Source organism: Gopherus flavomarginatus, chromosome 4 (genome assembly GCF_025201925.1).
Source record: "Gopherus flavomarginatus isolate rGopFla2 chromosome 4, rGopFla2.mat.asm, whole genome shotgun sequence".
Taxonomy (NCBI): Eukaryota; Metazoa; Chordata; order Testudines; family Testudinidae; genus Gopherus; species Gopherus flavomarginatus.
Window position 1 is genome coordinate 39,900,781 of NC_066620.1, and position 19,750 is coordinate 39,920,530.

The 19,750-nt window shown below is 41.2% G+C and overlaps 1 protein-coding gene across 8 annotated transcripts in view; it reads right to left on the minus strand.

Annotated features, from left to right (window-relative positions):
• PPM1B (protein phosphatase, Mg2+/Mn2+ dependent 1B) overlaps positions 1–19,750 on the minus strand; it is a 111,113-nt gene that overhangs the window by 24,495 nt on the left and 66,868 nt on the right. For 4 of the 8 annotated variants that reach the window (XM_050951893.1, XM_050951888.1, XM_050951889.1 and 1 more), the window contains exons 3-4: positions 4,605–5,468; positions 2,751–2,868 (exon numbers count right to left, since the gene is read on the minus strand). In XM_050951893.1, coding sequence (XP_050807850.1) covers positions 2,751–2,868; positions 4,605–5,450 — 964 coding nt within the window. In that variant the 5' untranslated portion in view covers positions 5,451–5,468. Of the gene's footprint in view, positions 1–2,750; positions 2,869–4,604; positions 5,469–5,888; positions 6,146–19,750 lie in introns of those variants that run through there. The other 4 variants (XM_050951891.1, XM_050951890.1, XM_050951892.1 and 1 more) reach the window with 4 other exon arrangements.

Sequence of the window (19,750 nt, forward strand, 5' to 3'; positions counted from 1 at the left end):
AAGTGAATGCTTAATAATAATGTTTATTGTGCACTTCTACAGCAAGTTTCATTCAAGGAGTTCAATGAATTTTAAAACAAATCTCAAAACATCCCTATAAAGTAATAGTACCTCTGCTTTACAGATAAGGAAACTTAAGGATGAAGAAGTTAGGTGATTTGCACAAGGTAAAAGTGGTAAGGCAAGGCATATGGTGAAACCACTAGAAAATGCTGTGTCCTGCACAGTACTGTAGTAGGTATACAATAAGTTGTGAACAGTTAGTAGTATGCTTTTCTTTTAGATATTTTCAAGAGTCTGAGAAGAATCACTCTCCTTAATATCTAAAGTAAAAAAATATCACTACAGTTACCTCTAGCCCTATTTATTTTATTTGGATGTTTACTATTCTACATACAATAAAAGCATGTCCACATACTTACAGAAAGACCAACATAACCCACCACCATCTCATCTCAGTCTTATCTGGATTGGGCCTCAGACAGGTAGCCCTGATTTCTACCTACACTGTCCCCCAAAACACTGAGTAACACAACTGATAGCTTCAGCCAAGTCAGTGAAGATGGAGCTATAAAGCTCCATCATCAACATACTGAAGACACTCAATCCGTGCTTCTCACTAATCCTTCCAACAGTCATGTAAATATTAAGCAAGAGGGGTGATGAAGGAAACTGTTAGAAACTCAAATGGAAGTGCCCTCAGTGACCAGCAATTGTATACCACCACCTGCAGAGCACTCATCAAAGTCAGACTGAAACCATCCAAAAGCAGCCCCAATTCATTCCTGTGGTGGTTTTGCAAATGAGTCAATGTAGTTAACAGTATCCAAGGTAGATGACATATTTGATATCATCATCATGAACATGTGATCTTCATCTATCACTAACAGGAGTGTCTGTGCCATACTTAGCTCAGCAACAAGACAGACAAGGGTCAAAGAGATGAGAGGCCATTAGATACTGTGAGAGTTGTCTTGCCACAGCCTTTTTACATAATCTTAACCAAAAATATAAGATTCAATAAAGAAACAATAGTTGATGAGATAGCATCAAGCAATGAATTTCTGGAATTAAGAGCACTGTGAAGGATAAGGAAAAAAAAATTGAGCCAGCAAGCCACTTTTACACATGCAGTGTCACCTTCAGAAATCTGCATCTACAGAGAGAGGGGAACTTTACTGAAGTCTCTGGATTGGTAGAAATTAACAAAGACACTGATTGATAGGGTTCTGCATGCAGATATCCATACACACACATGCTTATACATACACATAGAACACTTGGCGCACACTTAACCCTTCCGGAAAACATAATGCACTCGTGCATATAGTTGTTTTCAGTCAAACACCCTCTTTTTCTTTCCTTTTTTAAAATTAAAGTCTTAGCAAAGCATGCATTTTTCACTGAGGACTATTTATATGCTAACTTCAAAGTTTTAAAATAAAAAATTGGTTGAATTATTTAAATGTTAAAAGAGCCTGAACAATTTTTAGTGCACGAAAAGCTTATTTCACATTAACTAAAAAACAACAGCTTTCCTTCAAACCTAAAAAAAAAATAAAAATAAAATCAAATCATCAAACCTATGGGTTGAAATGAAACATTAGAAATAGAGTCTAAAAGAGTAAATCAAAAGTGCCTTCACAACCATATAGAATAAGTTGTTAGCATTATATTACAATACACCTCTACCCCAATATAACGTGACCCAATATAACATGAATTCAGATATAACGCAGTAAAGCAGCGCTTCGGGGGGGCAGGGCTGCGTGCTCTGGCGGATCAAAGCAAGTTCGATATAACGCGGTTTCACCTATAATGCGGTTAAGATTTTTTGGCTCCCGAGGACAGCATTATATCGGCGTAGAGGTGTATATGTAATGACAAAATGTTTAGAATCCATATTTATTTGTTGAACAAGTAATATCTAATTTATGCCAAAATTTAGGAGACAAACAGAAAACCAATTCGAGAGCCAGTTTGAGTATTTGCTGCAATAATAATTAAAAATACCAAACTACCAATATATCCTACAATACACATGGCTGATATGAGGCACATGCTCTCTAAAAACCAGAGATTACTCAAGTTACCTCAGTGGCATCATAGCTTACAAAAGAATGGTGTTTCTGCCATTAAAAGAAAAAGATAGCAAGATGCATCGTGATAAAATAATGCTGAATTATGACTGAAGGAAAACGTTTATGTGTGACAAAATATAAAAAAGGAGGGTGGGAGACAATAGGCATTATTTCCTAAATACAATTTTTTCACTATAGGCTTGATTAGCATACATTGTTTAAATATAATGGGCTACATTCAAGACACGATATAAGCAAGTTCATCTCCACCAACTTCAATAGGAATTGCCTAGATTAGGCAGAGAAGTTGTGCTTAAATCAAGTGCTAACCCCAACCTTTTCCTTACCACAGGCACAGGTTAACATTTTTTACCACAATTTAACAGGTCGAGGTCAACCCTAGGATGAAGCCTGTGACTGACTTCAGCCAACTAAGCGGAGGAAGAAGGTGTTAACTCATGTCTAGATTAAGGAAAAGATATAGGTTATGTTGGGGTTAGCTAACCCCAAATAACTTTTAACACTTTTTCTAATCTTGGAAATCCACAGAGTTTTATCTACTTACATCAGGTCTGAATTTGGCACAGAATAATTTAAAACTTGAGAACCATTAGGTTTTTAAGATTATGAAGAGAGCAGCATTTTTAATACACCAAGTAGTTTTCCTACCTTCAACCCGTGATTCCAAGTGCTTATCCAGCTCAGTATCCTTTTTCACTGCCTCATCTGAGACCTTAGGGGCATTTGAAAAACAAACCAGTACAATACTCATGTTATCACGACTTCCCTATATAGTGGAGAGAAGAAAAAAAAAAGCACATGAGAGGGATCCTTAGTTTTAAAGCTCTTGCCTTCCTCACTGTTAATCACTCTAGCCTGTTCTAAGATAGATATTACAATGAACCACTGTTAACACAATTACTTTATTGCACATTTGTAACATGTTAATTAGCTGCAATATATGTCATGTAGAAAAAGATTTTATAGTCTTGTAATTTTATATATTATCTTATATAATTATTAAGCATTTCTTCACTTGTTTAAAAAGGTAACAACAAAAAGATCATAACTTAAAATGATGAAATTGTTTAACTGTTACCCAAACTAACAAATTTAAAAAGCTAATATTTTATTCTATGAAAATATTCAGGTGAGACATTACAGCTCATTCCAAATATATTCGTTCATCTGAAATTCTATTTGTGCCACTGCCTAAATTGCATTTCATTTTGATGCTATGAAGTCCAAAAGTGAATAAGATCACTTATATGGGCCAAGAACCAACATAACGTTATGTTTCTCTATCCACCTCCCCAGGTCAGCCACTAATATACAGTTAATCTGGAACACTCGATTTTCTTGCAAATTATGCAAAACTACAAATTTCTAATATTAATCTAATCTCCCACATGGAAATTTGTACACATTTCCAGCTATTACAGTTCAACACATACTGTGCGAACACATCAACACTATTTTCTGTCAGAATCTCTCTTGTACCTCACTTTTTGCTCAGTAGTAATTTGCAAAACTATAATGCTTGCCCTAATTTACTTTACTACTGTACACCCATTCCCAGAGTGTATGCTAATTCCCCCACAGAGCTGATCAATCAAAAGTTTGGTCTTTCCTCCCTCTCCCTGCCATGTTTGTATAAGCTTAACTGAAACTCTTGATGTTGTAGTCTGAGGAGCTTGTAAAGGAGTTTAGTAAGGACTGGAAGAAGAATAGGTATCCTAGCTGCTTTTATATAGCATAAAGATTTGAAAGAGGGTTTTAAGAAATTATCCATTCTTGCACTGCGAATCTGGAGAGAATATTGTGACAACCACCAGTAGCCAAATGAATATGGTAAACCCAGGGTTACTAGTCCTTATGTAGCCCTTTTTGTTCAGACCTACACCAGCAGGCAGATCCTAGCACCCATCATCACACCCACTCTCTTGCAGGAGCACAATAGGACTCTGGAGTAGGGAGAACACCATAGTAGAAAGGTCTTTGTTTTTAAAGTTTCCTTCTGCACCAGGCCAAAAAGGATTCTCACCTTTTGCAGTCAATAAAAGATAGTTGTTGGAACTCAAAAAATTCCCTCCTCTTCCAGAGTTGCAGAACATTGAGGCTAAAACTTCAAATTCAACTCCAATCTTGGCATTGGTATGAACTTATTCACATGGAATTTGGACATCAGTGCCCTATACTGAATCTGCCTATATGGAGCTCAGTGTAAGAGCAGAGCTCAATTAAGCATTATGTATATTATAGTAGTCATGCCACATGCACAAGCCTTGCAGATGTTGCTGGATGGAAAAACAGCAGCACATTCAAGCAAAGCTTACAGTGTGTGCTGCAGGCTACAATGCAACCATGAAGAATTCTCTGGGCAACAAGAAGGAAGTGCAAGCTATTTGCATTACCTGAATTACAACCAGAGGGAACTGAAATTCTTCTTTGTAACTGGTACTGTATTTATCTAAATAAAGATCAACAATTGTGTAACAACTTTTAGGAAAAATAGTTACATACCTTATGTAAACAAGTATCAACCACCCAATTGCACACTTTTTCCAGGTCATCTGATACTTCAAGCCTAGACTTAACAAATTCACAGAGCTCTTCATTGCTCATTACATCCCAGATTCCATCACAAGCTAAGATGATAAATTCATCCTCTTCTGCTCTTAAAATTTCATAAACCTCAGGCTCTGGAGAAACAAGCTGTTCTGTAGGGCCTTTGCCATCAACACATTTGTAGTCATAGTCGCCCAGAGCTCGAGAAACTGCCAATGAGCCATTAACACGCTGAATCATTACACTACCTCCTGCATTCTGGATTCGCTCCTTCTCCCTTGGGTTGCAAGGTTTGTGATCCTGTGTTGAAAAACACACTTGTCCATTTCTATAGAGAACAGCACGTGAATCACCACAGTTGATAAAGTATATATGCTCACGTGAAATCATAACTCCCACTGCTGTTGAGCCACTTCTGTCCATTCCATTTCTGAGGTCAGAAAAATTGCGCATATATTCATCAATTTTCAAAAAGCCAGTTCTGATTCCACTCTTGACATTTTCCACTGAAGGCTCAAGAGCTGATCCTGGTTTTTCTGACGCCCTAAAATCATCATTGTTGGTGATGTGTTCTAATAAATGTGTTGAACAGTAATTTGCCACACGAGATCCTGCATGACCATCATAGACAGCAAAAAAGGACCAGTCCTCTAAGCCATGAGGAATACCTACAACAGCTGTGTGAGCATCTTCCATTTCCACTCTCCATCCCTGCATACTGCTGAGGCCATAACGCAAGCCATTCCCTGTACCATGAGCATTATGTTTATCAGTTTTTGGTTTATCCAAGAATGCACCCATGTTTATTTAATATTGAATCTGGAAAACAAAAGAAAAATCTTATTTATAAATCTCTTATCCTACAAAAATCTTGTACAGCAATCTGTGAAACAATTCATATATAATTCCTTGTGGCTTTTCTTACAGTAGTCAGTGAATTACTGTATAACAAAGTGTGTACAACAAAGTATGCATTTTTATTCAGGTTAGCTATGGGGGAAAAATAAGGTCAGTATCATTTTTTTTAAAACGTGATCCTGTCAAATTAAACATTTTTGGTAGCTTACCCACCACTGCCCTCAAGGGGGGAGATGGGGCTTATCTTTGTCTTAGGAACTTTTCATGCTCACTTACATATATAAATGAAGGAGTCCTTCATATGGAAGGAGCAGTTTTGCTGCCTCTGTAGTACCATCCCTTCCTCCCCAATCCATGTCCCTCCAATTCCATAAAAGTTACCAGGAAAAACTAGTACAGCCTCCCACTAATTTTTCTCCATAGCTCCACAGAAGCTGTCCAGTGTAGGGGAGTCCTGGATAGCGCTGAGGAAGTGAAGTAACTTTGGTAGGGAGAGGCCGGCCTACTACAGGAACACTAAATTTGGGGGCAACTTTTCCAAGAGGAGCTTGAGGACAAATCCTTCTCTCTCATCCACCAGCAAGAAGATGGGAGTAATTTCCAGAAGAGAATCCTCAGAGAAGTCCCTGCTTAAAGAGAAGTCTGGAAACAATCTGGCCTCCTGTTTGTGCAAGCACTTCCAATTTTTAACTTTTCCAAAACACATTTCTTAAACTAATTTTGGATGCAATTTAAAATTCAAAAATATATATTTGCCTAAATTAAAATTATCATACTGCAAATAAATCACACCGTTCACAATACTAGGAAAAATCAAGAACTACAAAACAAATACAGTTCTTCCGTTCCAATTAAAAACCTATTTAAAATAAAATAACTAAATGGATATAAGGACAGCAACCTTCTAAGATCATGGCAGATAATTTACTCCAAATAGTGAATTTGCAGTTCACACACGTTCCCTTTAAACAATATCTTTTTACTGGTCTCATTTTAGAAAGAAGTCGTATCTTTCACTCTGATTATCACAATGAGAAACAACATTAATTATTGTTCTAGTTTTATGCTGTATTATCTTGGTTTATACGTTTCTTTTCCAAGTCATTTCAGTTCTCGTTTGCACTAACATTCCCTTCAGTACAAAAGTTTCAAGTTCAACTAAGGGTCAAGCCAGAGTTGATAGAAACTGGTATGACTAAATGACATAATTCAGCCCCACCCTTTTCTTAAATGCTCTATACAGTCCTGAGGCAGATACTGTCAGATTGAAAAACAGACAGATCGAGGCAGAGTTTTCCGTAATCAACCCTGAGGGCCCAGGTGCACAAATGGCAGAATATCTATTGTAGAAAGAAATGTGAATGGAGGGAAATTTACAATAAGCCATATCCATGTTCAAGTTCTAATGCAAAGGTTAAAAAGTGCCATGTGCACCATTTTTTCTTTTTTGGAACTCATGTTCTCCTCTTTCATTCTAGGACTAGATTATCTTGTGCTGCAAGGCAGGTACATGACTCTGCCAGTATTATATTGTTAAACCTTTAAGATACACCTAGGCATATCCTTTTAATTACATAATCTTCATACATATTACATATCAAAAACTTCTCAGCTAATTTTTTTTTTCATTAAGCAGAGTACTGGAAGCTACTGATATTAAAAAAGTAAGTATGACATTCAGTAGTATTTTGACAATTTCAGACTAGATATTTTAAGTGACTAACTTCGGTGTTCTGTCCTCCATATTATAAAAGACATGCCTGGTAATTTAAAAAGAACCTCATCCTCAGATATCTTAATTTTATGTAATAAATACCTTATGGATTCAGAAGTTCAACTAACCACACCAGTTGTAACAGAAAAGTGAGGCCCTGTGAGCTACTGAACTGCCTAAAATGCCAGAGGTATGGGCTGCCTGAGGAATCAGGTATACAATTCATTTTTATGTGGGATTTTTTGAACCAAAATCCAGTTACAGATGAAGAATTAAAGGCTTTATTATGCTTTCCCATGGAAGCCTGCCAATGTGGGAAGGCTGAACTTGCTTGGAAAGTTCACCTAGAGCTAAAATACTTTGAGGTTTTGCGGAGAGAGAAGACTTGCCTTATGACTCCACAGAATGAGCAAACTATCAGATGCCACCACCTCTACCAGTTGGCAGCTCCTATTTTGCAGTAACACAAAGGCAGTTGTAAAGCCTTGCAATGAGAGATGTAAGTTTTTTTTTTCTTTTTTAAAGAAAAGAACAGGATTTGCAAACGCCCATTTGCAATACTCTCATCTCAGCTTCCTACAATGAAAACCCCTTTGGCGTAGATTGCTTCTGAGAGGCTGGGATGATTTGGGCCATCTGCTTAAAGGCATTGTGGCTATTGAACTGTTCTGCCATAGGCCAAGTTGATAGAGATAGGACATTCAAGACAGAACTGACTTCGTTACATGCCCTTTCAATTACATTAGTAATGGCCTAGGATCCTAATTAAAATCCTAACTTGTGCCAAACCTACCAGGGTTCAATTCCAATCAATCACCTTGAAATAAAAAACTGGACTCATAAGGAAAATTACATGGATCCTAAGAACACTAATGACTTGGTTGCATGGACTGAGTATTGCACCCTCTCAACCGTCAAGAAGCACCCAGCTCCTCTCATTCTTCAAGAAGGCAAACACAATACACTGAGTATATGCCAAGAAAATACAATGAGCCCCTATGAAGTGAGGCACTGAAGTCAGATGCAAGCACCGGTTAAGTCAATCAGGTTCTGACATTGTGCCCACTCAGCAAGGTGTCAGAGGGGTGATGGGCAAAGTACTGATCTTACCAGGCCCCAAAAAACTGACTAATGAGCACCAGAGAGCAAAAAAGTTGTTGGGCCAATAGCCTGAAATGCTATTGCCCAGGAAGGCATTTGCACACCAACAGGAACCTGCAGATAAAGCCAACATGATGCTGGAGCTGAAAACGTGGGAGAAAATGTACAACACCAACTACCCTAGCTGCTCATGTCCCAGGTAAACAGCCCCAGGCACCAACACATTCTCACCAAGTGTTCGTGTGCCAAAGTGCACCAACACTGGAAGTCCCAGGTGCTGGTCTTGCACAGCACTGATGTGATGAAGTGGGCCTAGTGCTAATGATTCATTGTGCTGCAGAAGATTAGTGCCAGTAGTATACTAATGTGCGGGCTTCACAACCCCGTTGGTGCAGCAAAGGGATCAGGTGCAACTAGACCAAAGCACTACTGTGACAAAGGAAAAGAGGAGGTTACTTACATGTAACTTAAAGTTCTGAATCAGAGGGGAAGAAGGGTGGGATCAGAATACAGATCGGGACCACACATCAAAGAACCTCCAAGTTACAGGTAAGTAACTTCCTCTTCTTCGAGTGATGGTTCCTATCATATTTCACTGAGGGTGAATAAGAAGCAGTACCTAAGTATGCAGAGGATGCAAGGAGGAAGATGGAATGGTTGAATGGAGGACAGCTGCATGGAACTAAGCATCCATTGCAGAGTCTTGCGCCAAGATGTAACATGAAGCGAAGCTATGTACCAAACTTCACGTGGCTGCCCTACATATGTCTGGAAGCAGTACATCATGCGGGGTGGCCGTAGTTGATGCATGCGCTCTCGTGACATGGGCCCTCACTCCAAGGGGTGGGGACAGTCCCGGTAACCAATAACAGACACAAAACCCACTTAGAGATCCTCTACGTGGAGACTGTCTTCCCTTTCATCCATTCAGCTATAGTGATAAACAGCCTAGGGAACTTTCTAAATAGTCTTGTCCTTCAAAGGTAGAAGGCCAACGTGAGGGAGTGAAGGTGGCACTGAGCCATGAGGCTTTGGAAAGAAAGTAGGTAAGTGTATAGGTTGGCTGAGATGAAAACGGGATACCACCATTGGCAGAAACTTGGCATGTACACACAGGGAAACCTTGTCCTTATGGAATGTGGTAAAGTAGAGTCAGTCATCACGGCTCACAATTCTCCTACCCTTCTCACAGAAGTAACAGCTTCTGTGGAAGCTGGAAGGTGACCATAATGGAAAGGAGAGACAAGGAGCATGAAGCCAGAGGTTCAAAGGATGATTTCATTAATGTCGAGAGGACATGGTGAGGTCCTATTGGGGAGTGATAGGTTGAATGGGTGGATAAATTCTAAGAAGGCCTTTCCAAAACATGGCAGTCAATGGGTGAGTAAACACTGAGCTTCCTTCTACAAGGGGTTGGAAAGCACTAATAAGCCACCATGTGCACCTTGATGGAATTGAGCTCAAGCCTTGACATCTTCAGGGACAGAAGGTAGTCCAACATAAGGGGAATGTCCACATCCTTTGGGGCGAGACCCCTCTGCCTGGCTCAGGAGGTGAAATGCTTTCACTTGGCCTAACAGGAACACCCTATGGACTCTCTGCTGCTGCTCAAGAGGAGGTCCTTATACTGCAAACAAACAATCCCATTCTAGCAAAGATGGTCATCCAAAAACCAAGCTCCGAGGTGAACTGTCTGCAGGCTGACATGCCTGATCCCACAGCCGTGTTGCATAAGCAGTTCTGCGAAAGCTGGCAGTGGAAGTGGAGGACACACTGACACGCTGAGAAGATGAGGAAACCAGAATTGGCAAGGCCAGAATAGGGCTATCAGAATAGCCATGCCTCTTTTCCTCCTGATACTGCAGAGAACACATGGCAGCAGCAGCAGTGGAGGAAAGAGGTAATTGATCTGGTCTGAACAGTGGATGACAAGGGCATCATCTTGGGAATGGATGCCACGCCCTCTTCTGGAGCAGTATGTGATGCATTTACTGTTGGCATGGAGGGCTCCTTGGTCCAAAAAGTCGTTGACTACGGTGTCATGGAGCTCCCATTCATGGTCGGTCACAAATTTCCTGCTGAGAGAGTCCACAATCACATTCTGAGTCCCTGGAACATAGGCTACCAACAACAGGATCTTGTGGACCAATCCCACAACTGGAATGCTTCTGCACAAAGCACTGGTGACCACATGTCCCTCTCCCCACCTACCCTCCCATTTATTACATCAACAAATGGTGGTGGCGTTGCCCGACATAATGAGAACATGATGGGAGAAACATGCAACATGCCCTCTGTACTGCTTGAAGCTCCTGAATGTTGTTCGTACCGGATTCCCAAGTGGTTCGCCCATGTGGGTACCCCATCCGGCAAGTGACGCATCCGTGGGGAAGATTGAAGGAAGGGTATCCTGGTGCAGACCTGACCTAGGTTTGTCCACCATCCGAGAGAGAGGACATCCAGCAAGATCCAGGATATGTCATATGGGAGAACACACCTTCTGGAGCCACAGCTGAAAACAGTAAAGGTGCAGACAAGCAAAGATGGAGACTTACATGCAGGCCACCATGTGGCCAAGGAGAAAAAGGCAAGCCCTGACCTGGACAGAAGGATTGGTCACCACTTTGACAATCAGTTCCTGTAGAGTCTAAAAATCTTTCCCTCGGTAGGTAGGCTCATGCTGAACCGCACTGAAGGGGGCCACAAGGAATTCTAGGGCTGCGTGGGATCCAAAGTAGATTTTTTTCTGTTTATGCTCGTCCCCAGGAAGGAAAGGAGTATGAGCAACATGGAGATTGAGGCTTGAGCCTCCCTACTGGATTGTGCTGCTAGGAGCCAGTTCTCAAGATATCAGAATATAAGGACCAACTGACACCGGAGATGAGTCGCTAGTACAAAGAAAACCTCGGTAAATAGCAGTGGTTAGTCCAAACGGCAAGACCCTTTATTGGAAATGCCAAAGGCCAACTGTGAACCTTAAGAACCTTCTGTGGGTTGGATGGATGTCTATGTGAAAAACAGGCATTCTGCATATCGCGAGCCATACACCATGTGCCTTTTTCTAGCAAAGGGATGATGGCTGCTAAGCTGCCCATATAAAACTCTGGTTTGTGTATGAACTAACTGAGATGAGAAAGGTCTAAAATTGGTCTCCCCTCACTCTTCTTCTTGGGCAGTAGGAAATGAGTGAAGTAAAATTCTGCGCCCTGATAGAACCCGTTCCTCCAACTTATCGCTCTCTTTTGAGGTATGGAGTCCACCTCTAGGAAGAGGATATTGTCATGAGAGTAGTCCCTGCGGCAGGATTGGGGTGGGGGATGGGGAAGTGTGGTGAACTTGGATTGTACAGCCATATTGAATGACATCCATGATCCATTTGTCCGCATTCCAATCTGGTAAAAAGAGTGCTAGATGCCCCTCAAAGGAAGTGGGTGAGATGAACGGCGGGAGGCAAAGTGTTTGGCAACTCTCTAGGCACACTCAGAAATATTGTTTCTGTGAAGGCTGAGCATGTGATGCTGAAGACTGACAATGGACCAAAAGGATGGGATCTTTGAGTCTTCTGCTGCTTGCAAGGCGGTTTGTAGGCCCACTGATGGAAGAACTGAGGAGCTTTGAACCACTGTGCAGGAAAAACCTGTGACTCGGTGCTAGCATGTAGCTGCTTAGGGATCATAGAGTGGCTCTGGAATCCTTGAGGGAGTGGAGGGAATCATCGGTCTTCTGACTGAAGAGGTGTGACTCATTGAAAGGAAGGTCCTCTATAGTATTCTGCACTTCCCTGGGGAAACCAGACGAATTCAGCCATGATTCCCTCCTCATGTCGATTACCCTCCCACTAGAAAATTTGGGGGGAAGCGGCAGAGGGGGGTGCTCAGAGAACAGAAACGCAGACCTCTCAGAAGGCACGTAATACCTCTTTCTCTGCCACCTTGGGAGTGGGTGCAAAAGTAGCTGGAGTGTACCAGACCATTCAAGAAAGCTGAAGAATAGCATCGTTGATTGGCAGTGCAACCCTGGTACTGAGGCATGCAGGATGTCAAGAAGCTAATGTTTGTCCTGTACTTCCTTCAGTGAGTATAGAGGTCCTCAACCACTCTGCGCAAGAGCTCCTGGAACTGACTAAAGTCATCCAGAGCTGAGGGGGAAGCCAAGGATACCGCGTTATCAGGAGACAACAATGGGAATCGTTCCTGTTCCGGTGGTACACTCGGACCTGGACTGAGCAGATCCCCCTCCAAGACCAGTTCTCAGCACCAGTTTCAATGACAGCTGAAGTGGGGAGAGGGGCAAATCCTCTCTTGCTGAAGGGAAAGACTTCAGACAGGACCCCCAGGAGAGATCTATCAGATGCTGTGGAGGGCCCCACAGAGCAGGGTACCAGTGCCCCCTTCGTTGGGAAAACAGAGGATACTGCCACTGTGTCGGTGGAGCCTTAAGGTGCTTGTATCACTGGCAGGGGAGGGGCAGTCCTAAGAACCAATTTTAGTATATGTGCTGCCGATACTAAGACTAAACTACAGAAAAACAAATCAAAACTATGTACAATGCTAAAAACAGTTGTTGTTTCGAAGTGTCAGAGAAAGATGAGAGAACACCAGCAGCTGTGACACAGACCAAGCAGCGGTGTGAAGGAACTAAGGATGCAGTTGGTCTGCCCCACCCTTTATCGCCTCAAATGAAACCATGAGGGGGAGCAAGGGCGCATGCATGAACCAACGAACAATACTACAGTCAAGTTGTCTGGCTCCAGATGCATGGCACATACCTATAACCTTCAGTGGAATACAACAGGAACCAACACTTGAAGAACTTTGCACTTGCTGCCCCAGGTGCTAATACATCAGCTTCAAACGCATTGGTACACCACAAGGAGTTCTCGCGTCTGCAACCTCAGGGGCTGATTCCCTCGCTTCACATAGCACCAATGCTTCAAAGGAGGCCCAGCATCAGCATTTCCACTGTTTCCATGTATTGAAACAATAGTGACAACAGCCTCAGACAGTGATGTACAGTCCCTGTAGGACTCCACCACCAACGGGAGCTTGGTTCCTGTGGTGCTGACCCAGATGAACGCTGGGGCACCAGTGTTAATGACCCCAAGACACAAAGATGCAAGGATTACAACTAAATATTCAGCACTGTCAGAAGTTACCAAAGCTAGACATTTGTAAATCAGCTGGCCCAGATAACTTGTATCCAAGAGTTTTAGAAAAGCTAGATGAGGCGCTTGCTGAATCGTTAATGCTGATTTTAAAAAGTCTTGGAATGCTGTAGAATTCCAGAAGACTGTAAGAAAGCTAATGTGCTAATTTTTAAATGGAGCAAATGGAATGACCCATGTAATTATTGGGCCTGTCAACCTGACATCAATCCTGGGCAAGATAATGGAGCAGTTGATACAGGATCCAACTGATAATGAACTAAATGAGGGTAATGTAATTAATGCAAATCAACATGGATTTAATGGAAAAATAGAACCTGTCAAACAATTCTTTGACAAAATTATAAATCTGGTTGATAAACGGAACAGATTCCTCTAAGGCATATGGTCTGGTACCAGATGATATATTGATTAAAAGAACTAGAAGAAAGTAAAATTAACCTGGTACACATTAAATGGATTAAAAACTGGCTAATAGGTCTCAAAATGTAACTGTAAATGGGGAATCATCATCAAGTGGGTCTGTTTCTGGTGGTGTGCCACTGGGACCAGTTCTTGGCCCTCTGCTATTTAACATCTTTATCAATGATCTAGAATTGTATGCATCCTGTTTCCAAAAAGTCAGCTACCATAGCCGATACTATTAGGATCCCTGGGCTGGAGCAGAGGGTGGGTCTGGACTCCTCGCTTCCCTTCCCCTGAATTAATCACTGAGACTGGGAGACAACAGAGACTGTGCAAGGGAGAGTAGCTTCTCCTCACCTCCCTTACTGGCTTATGATGAAAATGACTCAGTAGGCTGTGATCCTTGCCTCTAGAGAGAAAGGCTACCTGGAGGGTCACAGTGAGCCTCTGAGGCTAGCAAAATCTGCCAGGAAGCGCAGGACCCATGGAAACAAGGACAGAGCTTTGCCACAATACGTAAATCTTGAGTAGGAGTAAAGAGGTTATTTTACCTTCTGTATTTGCCACTGGTGTGAGCACTTCTGGAATACAGAGTCCAGTTCTGGATGTCAACAATTCAAGAAGAGTGTTGATAAATTGCAGAAGATGCAGAGAAGAGACATGAGACTGAGTAATCGATTAGAAAACATCCCTTATAATGATAAGCTAAATAGACTGAGCTCCCTGAGTCTAACAAAGAGAAGGTTAAAGCGTGACTTGATTACAGTCTATAATTATCTACATGGGGAAGAAATATTTAATAATGGGCTCTTCAAAATAGCAGAGAAAGACATAACATGATCTAACGGCTGGAAGTCAATGATAGACAAATTCTGATTGGAAATAAGGTGTAAATTTTTAACAGTGAGAATAACTGGCTGTTTGAAAAATTTACCATGAATTGTGGTGGATTCTCCATAACTGACAATTTTTAAATCCAGATTGGATGTTTTTCTAAAAATAAACTCTAGGAATTATTTTGGGGACGTTCTATTGTCTGTGTTAAACAGGAGGTCAGCCTAGACGATCACAACGGTATCTTCTAGGCTTGGAATCTATGATGCCAGCAGGTCCTGAAATGGATGATTATTCCAGTGGATAGAGATTTGACTACGCAGCACTAATGAGGTGCTCATCCTTAAAGGCAGGCTGGGTGATATTAGAAATCTCTCTTCCATGCACTAACCTCCTGATAACTGAAGTCATGAGGAGAGTGACTCAGTGAGGTGTAAATCATTCAGAACATCAGAGTTTCTAACAGCAACAAGCTACCAGTAACCCAGGACATTTTCTCAACAGTATTTTCCAACAACACCTCTACTTTGTTAGAAGGAAATGAATTACTCACAAGTCTATGCCTGCATTATTCAATGTACAACAAGACTAAACTCCCCATGACAGGCAGCAAATCACCTTAATGTGTACAAACACCAAGGTACCAACACTTGATATGATGGATGCACCTGGTAGCAACTGCATAGTTTAGGCTGTGCTTTAGTTTCTATGCCCTTTGAATTTTCTATGTAGATTTTATTTGGTTTCTCTTCACAATTATTTTTTTAATAAGTCTTTGTATTTGGGTTCTGAATGAATTTTTTTTTCTTGGAGTCCTACTTTTCACTGTTGACCAGTAGCTTGGGGGAGGAGGAGCTTTGTCTAGCTACACAAAACTTGATAAAGATGGATACTGAGCACATCTGGTCCAACAGGCAGGATTTTCTTTTTTAATACGGGATTTAGCATAATTTGTAGCTGTAATTCACATTATTACTGAAAGATTATATGAACATATAAGCCTGCTGGATTTTGGAAGGGCAAACCCAAATCCAATTGATGAGTGGATTAGGCATACACAAGACCTTCTTCAATAGGAATGTCACTTTTCTGTCAGATTTTATGCTACAAACTGAGGGATTTATGGTTGGCTGCTAATGGATAAAATATTCTATCAATAGCTGCACTCCTATACTCCGTCCCCACCTGCAGTTGTGCACACTTAAAAACAAACAAAAAACCACAATACTCTCAAACCCTTTGTTTGGAAGCAAGTAGTGTTGCTTCCCCTAAACATACCTGACACAAATTGATGAAATTATGGAAATTAAAAGTTAAGCCATATTACATTACATACTCTTCACTCTTTCATCTAGCAACGTGCACTTTCCCTTCTCCCCATATATAGATCATACCCACAATCCTCCTCTGCTCCTCTAGCAAAACCAGTCTTCCATCAATCTCTTTAATTGCCTTTCTGTAACTTACCCACTCAACTACCCTTTCACAACACAACCACTGCCACTACCAAACAGCCACTATTACACTAGTATTGGGAAGCAAAATCTGGTAGATGGGTGTGTGCAGAAGGACAAACAGGAGACAGAGTTAAAGTTACAGTACATGGTAGTTGTGGTAACAATATGATATGCACTTGTCAGTAGAGAAGTAGAGGATATGAATTGTTCCCATGACTTAACTTTTAATTTCTTCTCATTTGAGGGTTTGTCAGGTATGAGGTGTATGCAATCATCATAATTGGTTCACAACTAAGTTTTGCGTGTATTAATTATAAAGACAAAACCATAGAAGATCCATCTAGTTTGATCCTGCATTATAGTCAGGGCAGAACAGGTAGCAATAGTTATATAATATAGTTGTGCTTTCCTAACATTTTCCAGTAAAATTCCTTGGTTTTCAATTGCTTAAAACTTTGTTAAACTAACATTTCAGGCTGAAAGTTTCTATGACTCATAGACTCATACACTTTAAGGTCAGAAGGGACAATTATGATCTTCTAGTCTGACCTCCTGCACAACACAGGTCATAGAATCTCATCCACCCACTCCTGTAACAAACTCCTCACCTATGTCTGAGATACTGAAATCCTCAGCTTGTGGTTTAAAGACTTCAAGGTGCAGAGACTCCTCCAGCGAGTGACCCATGCCCCATGCTTTGTTTTTGCCATCAGCAAAAATGGTGTAATGGTTTTGAACTATAAAGTTAGGGGGAAATAGGTAGTGTTTCCAACATTAATTTATTTCCAGGCATTCTGAAGAGATCTAGAAGTGCCATACTTAGGAGCGAAAGCCTGAAATTTGGCACAGGGAAAGTCTTGGGGCTCAAGAAATGTCTTTTGCTGGCCCCATAAAATTTTATCCAGATTTGGCCAATTAGGCCCTGAAAATTTTCCATTTGTACATGCTTAATAAAGCTGGTTCGAGGTCGGCTGCTAAAATCTTTGAACTTCTGACTCCCTTGGAACTCTCTGAACATTGAGCATGTTTCCTATCCTTATGGAGTTCCTTACATGACCTGGTATTGTAGAGAGGCAAAGCAGTACCTGAAAAATAACCTTTGGCTGAAAAGCACTGGATTAGAATCTAGGAAACAACCGTGAAGTTTAGTTTCAACTCTTCCACTAACGAGAACTAATTGTGCCCTTCACATGTCTTATTATTGAACAATGCCTCATTCATATTCCTCTCAAGACACAAACTACCATAATTCACCCCCATTTTACAGATGGGATAACAGATTGCACAAAACAAGTACTGGCACAACTGGGTAAAAATCTAGAGCGCTAATATGGAAGGCCTATTTAACCAAAGTGCCTTTCAGAACAGACATGCCAGATCTGTGGATTCAGATGTTCTGTCTATAATCTCTGCTCTATCCTCTAGTCCATTGTCCCTTGGAGCCTGAAATAGAATTCCGATTGCCAATACTGTTCCACGGTCCAGCAAATAGTTGTGTAAGCCATTAAAGTGGGTTTTGCATTCCCTCCCCATGGCAGGCCCTCCCACATAGAAGACAACTGCTTATTGCTGCTACCAATTACTATTTTAGCTCAAGTTTTAACAATTTGTGCCAGGAACCTAAAGGTCCTGGGTACTAACACTGCTAATGACACATGAGGTGGGATCCTTATGTTTCTAACTCCATTAAAGTTGTTTGTGTAACTAACATACCTCCATTTTGGCATATGCATTATGATACAGTCTGTAATTATCACATATAATTTGCTCTGCAGAACCCCATTATTCAGTGCACAGAATGAATGATAAATGAGACATTTGCAAGCTGAGAAAATGTTCTCTTACAACTAAGTGCTAGACTTGGATTCAGGAGATCAGGGATTATATCCCAGGCTGAGTCAGTTTTTTGTGGTGCTAAGCAATATATATAACAAGGCAGAATTAATTAATTCTGCGTTTCCTAATTTTTGAGTGCTTGCCTTTACAACATTAATGGTTTCTTAACAGTTTTTTGCATGCAATATTAATAGTAATGCTCTTTTTCCAACTTGACTTCAAGACACTACCAATTTTCAACCTTCTACTATCAGACTAGCAAAATCCGTGTTTTATGAAAAGTTAATTATAGGGTTTTGTTATACAATGTAGAAATTCTCAGCAAATCCTCTCACAGATTAATCCTCTGCTTTGATGTAGAGCAATGATTGATGAGGTAGTCCAAACTTTATACACAGTAAGTTCCTTTCCTTTCAGTGGCTATTAAAAAGTGAAAAGGAATGGTTTGATATGAACAAGGAGGAAAAATATGGTTTTATTTAAGCAGGCGTGTGTTCTACTACTGTATACACAAGGCTGTGTACTCAGCTGTGCAATTTGAAGAGAAATCAATCCGTTGTCACAAAATGTGTGCTCTGGAATCTAAGCTTTCACGTTTTAAAATGAATGTTTCTACTATGGCTGTGAAAATAACTACAAATATGTAATCAACACTAAGTTCTCTTCCTGAATATGAAGACAGTATGCAAAAATGGTAACTAGCCTTCTGTAAGTGTTGTTCTTTGAGGTGTGTTGCTAATGTCCATTCCAATGTAGGTGACTCCCAATCAGTTGTGGGGGAGGGTTCGGAGTTCATTGACAAGCAGATTGTAGCACCACTCTGCCAAACCCAGCATCATCTCCAGCCTGCTGACTGACGGCAAAGTGAGATGCAAAAGTGTGGACTGAAGACCATGTTGCTGCTCTACAGATGTCCTGGACAGGAATCTGTGCAATTAATGTAGGTGAAGATGCTTACGCCTTTGTAGAATGCTCCCTTAGGCAGGAGCGGGGACCTTCGTCAGGTGCATGTTGGATACAGGAAATGATCCACGATGAAATTCTCTGGGCTGAGGCTATAAGACCTTTCAGCCTGTCTGCCACTGCTACAAAGAATTAAGAAGTTTTCCAAAATGATTTAGTCCATTCTACGTAGAAGGCAAGTGCATGTTTGACATCCAGGGAATGAAGTCGCTGTTCCTGTTTCTGGCATGTGGGAGGAAGGTTGGGTGAGGGCACAGCTGGGCCCTGTCCTTGAAGGATACTGTGTATGGAGGCTCTGAGATAAGGGTCCTAATATCCGAGACCCTTCTGGCTGACATAATAGCCACAAGGAAGGTCACCTTCCAGGACAAGTAGAGCGGAGAACACGTTGCCAATGGCTCAAATGGGGGACCCAGGAGCCATAACAAAACCAGGTTGAGATCCCAGGGTGGGATTGCTTGTTGTACCTACGGATACAGTCTGTCAAACCCCTTGAGACAACAACTACAGACAGAGTTTGTAAAGACAGACAGGCCGTTTACCCATGGGTGAAAAGCCGAAACTGCAGCCAGGTGGACTCTAATCGACTACACCGATAGCCATTGCTGCTTCAGGTGTAGCAAGTAGTCCAGAATGGCACTGATGACCCCATGGGTGAGATACCTTTCTGCACCGACCAGATCAAGGACTTTTTCCACTTTGCCACGTATGTAGCTCTAGTGGGCAGCTTTCTGCTTCCTAAAAAAACTTCTTGAACTGGTTCAGAGCA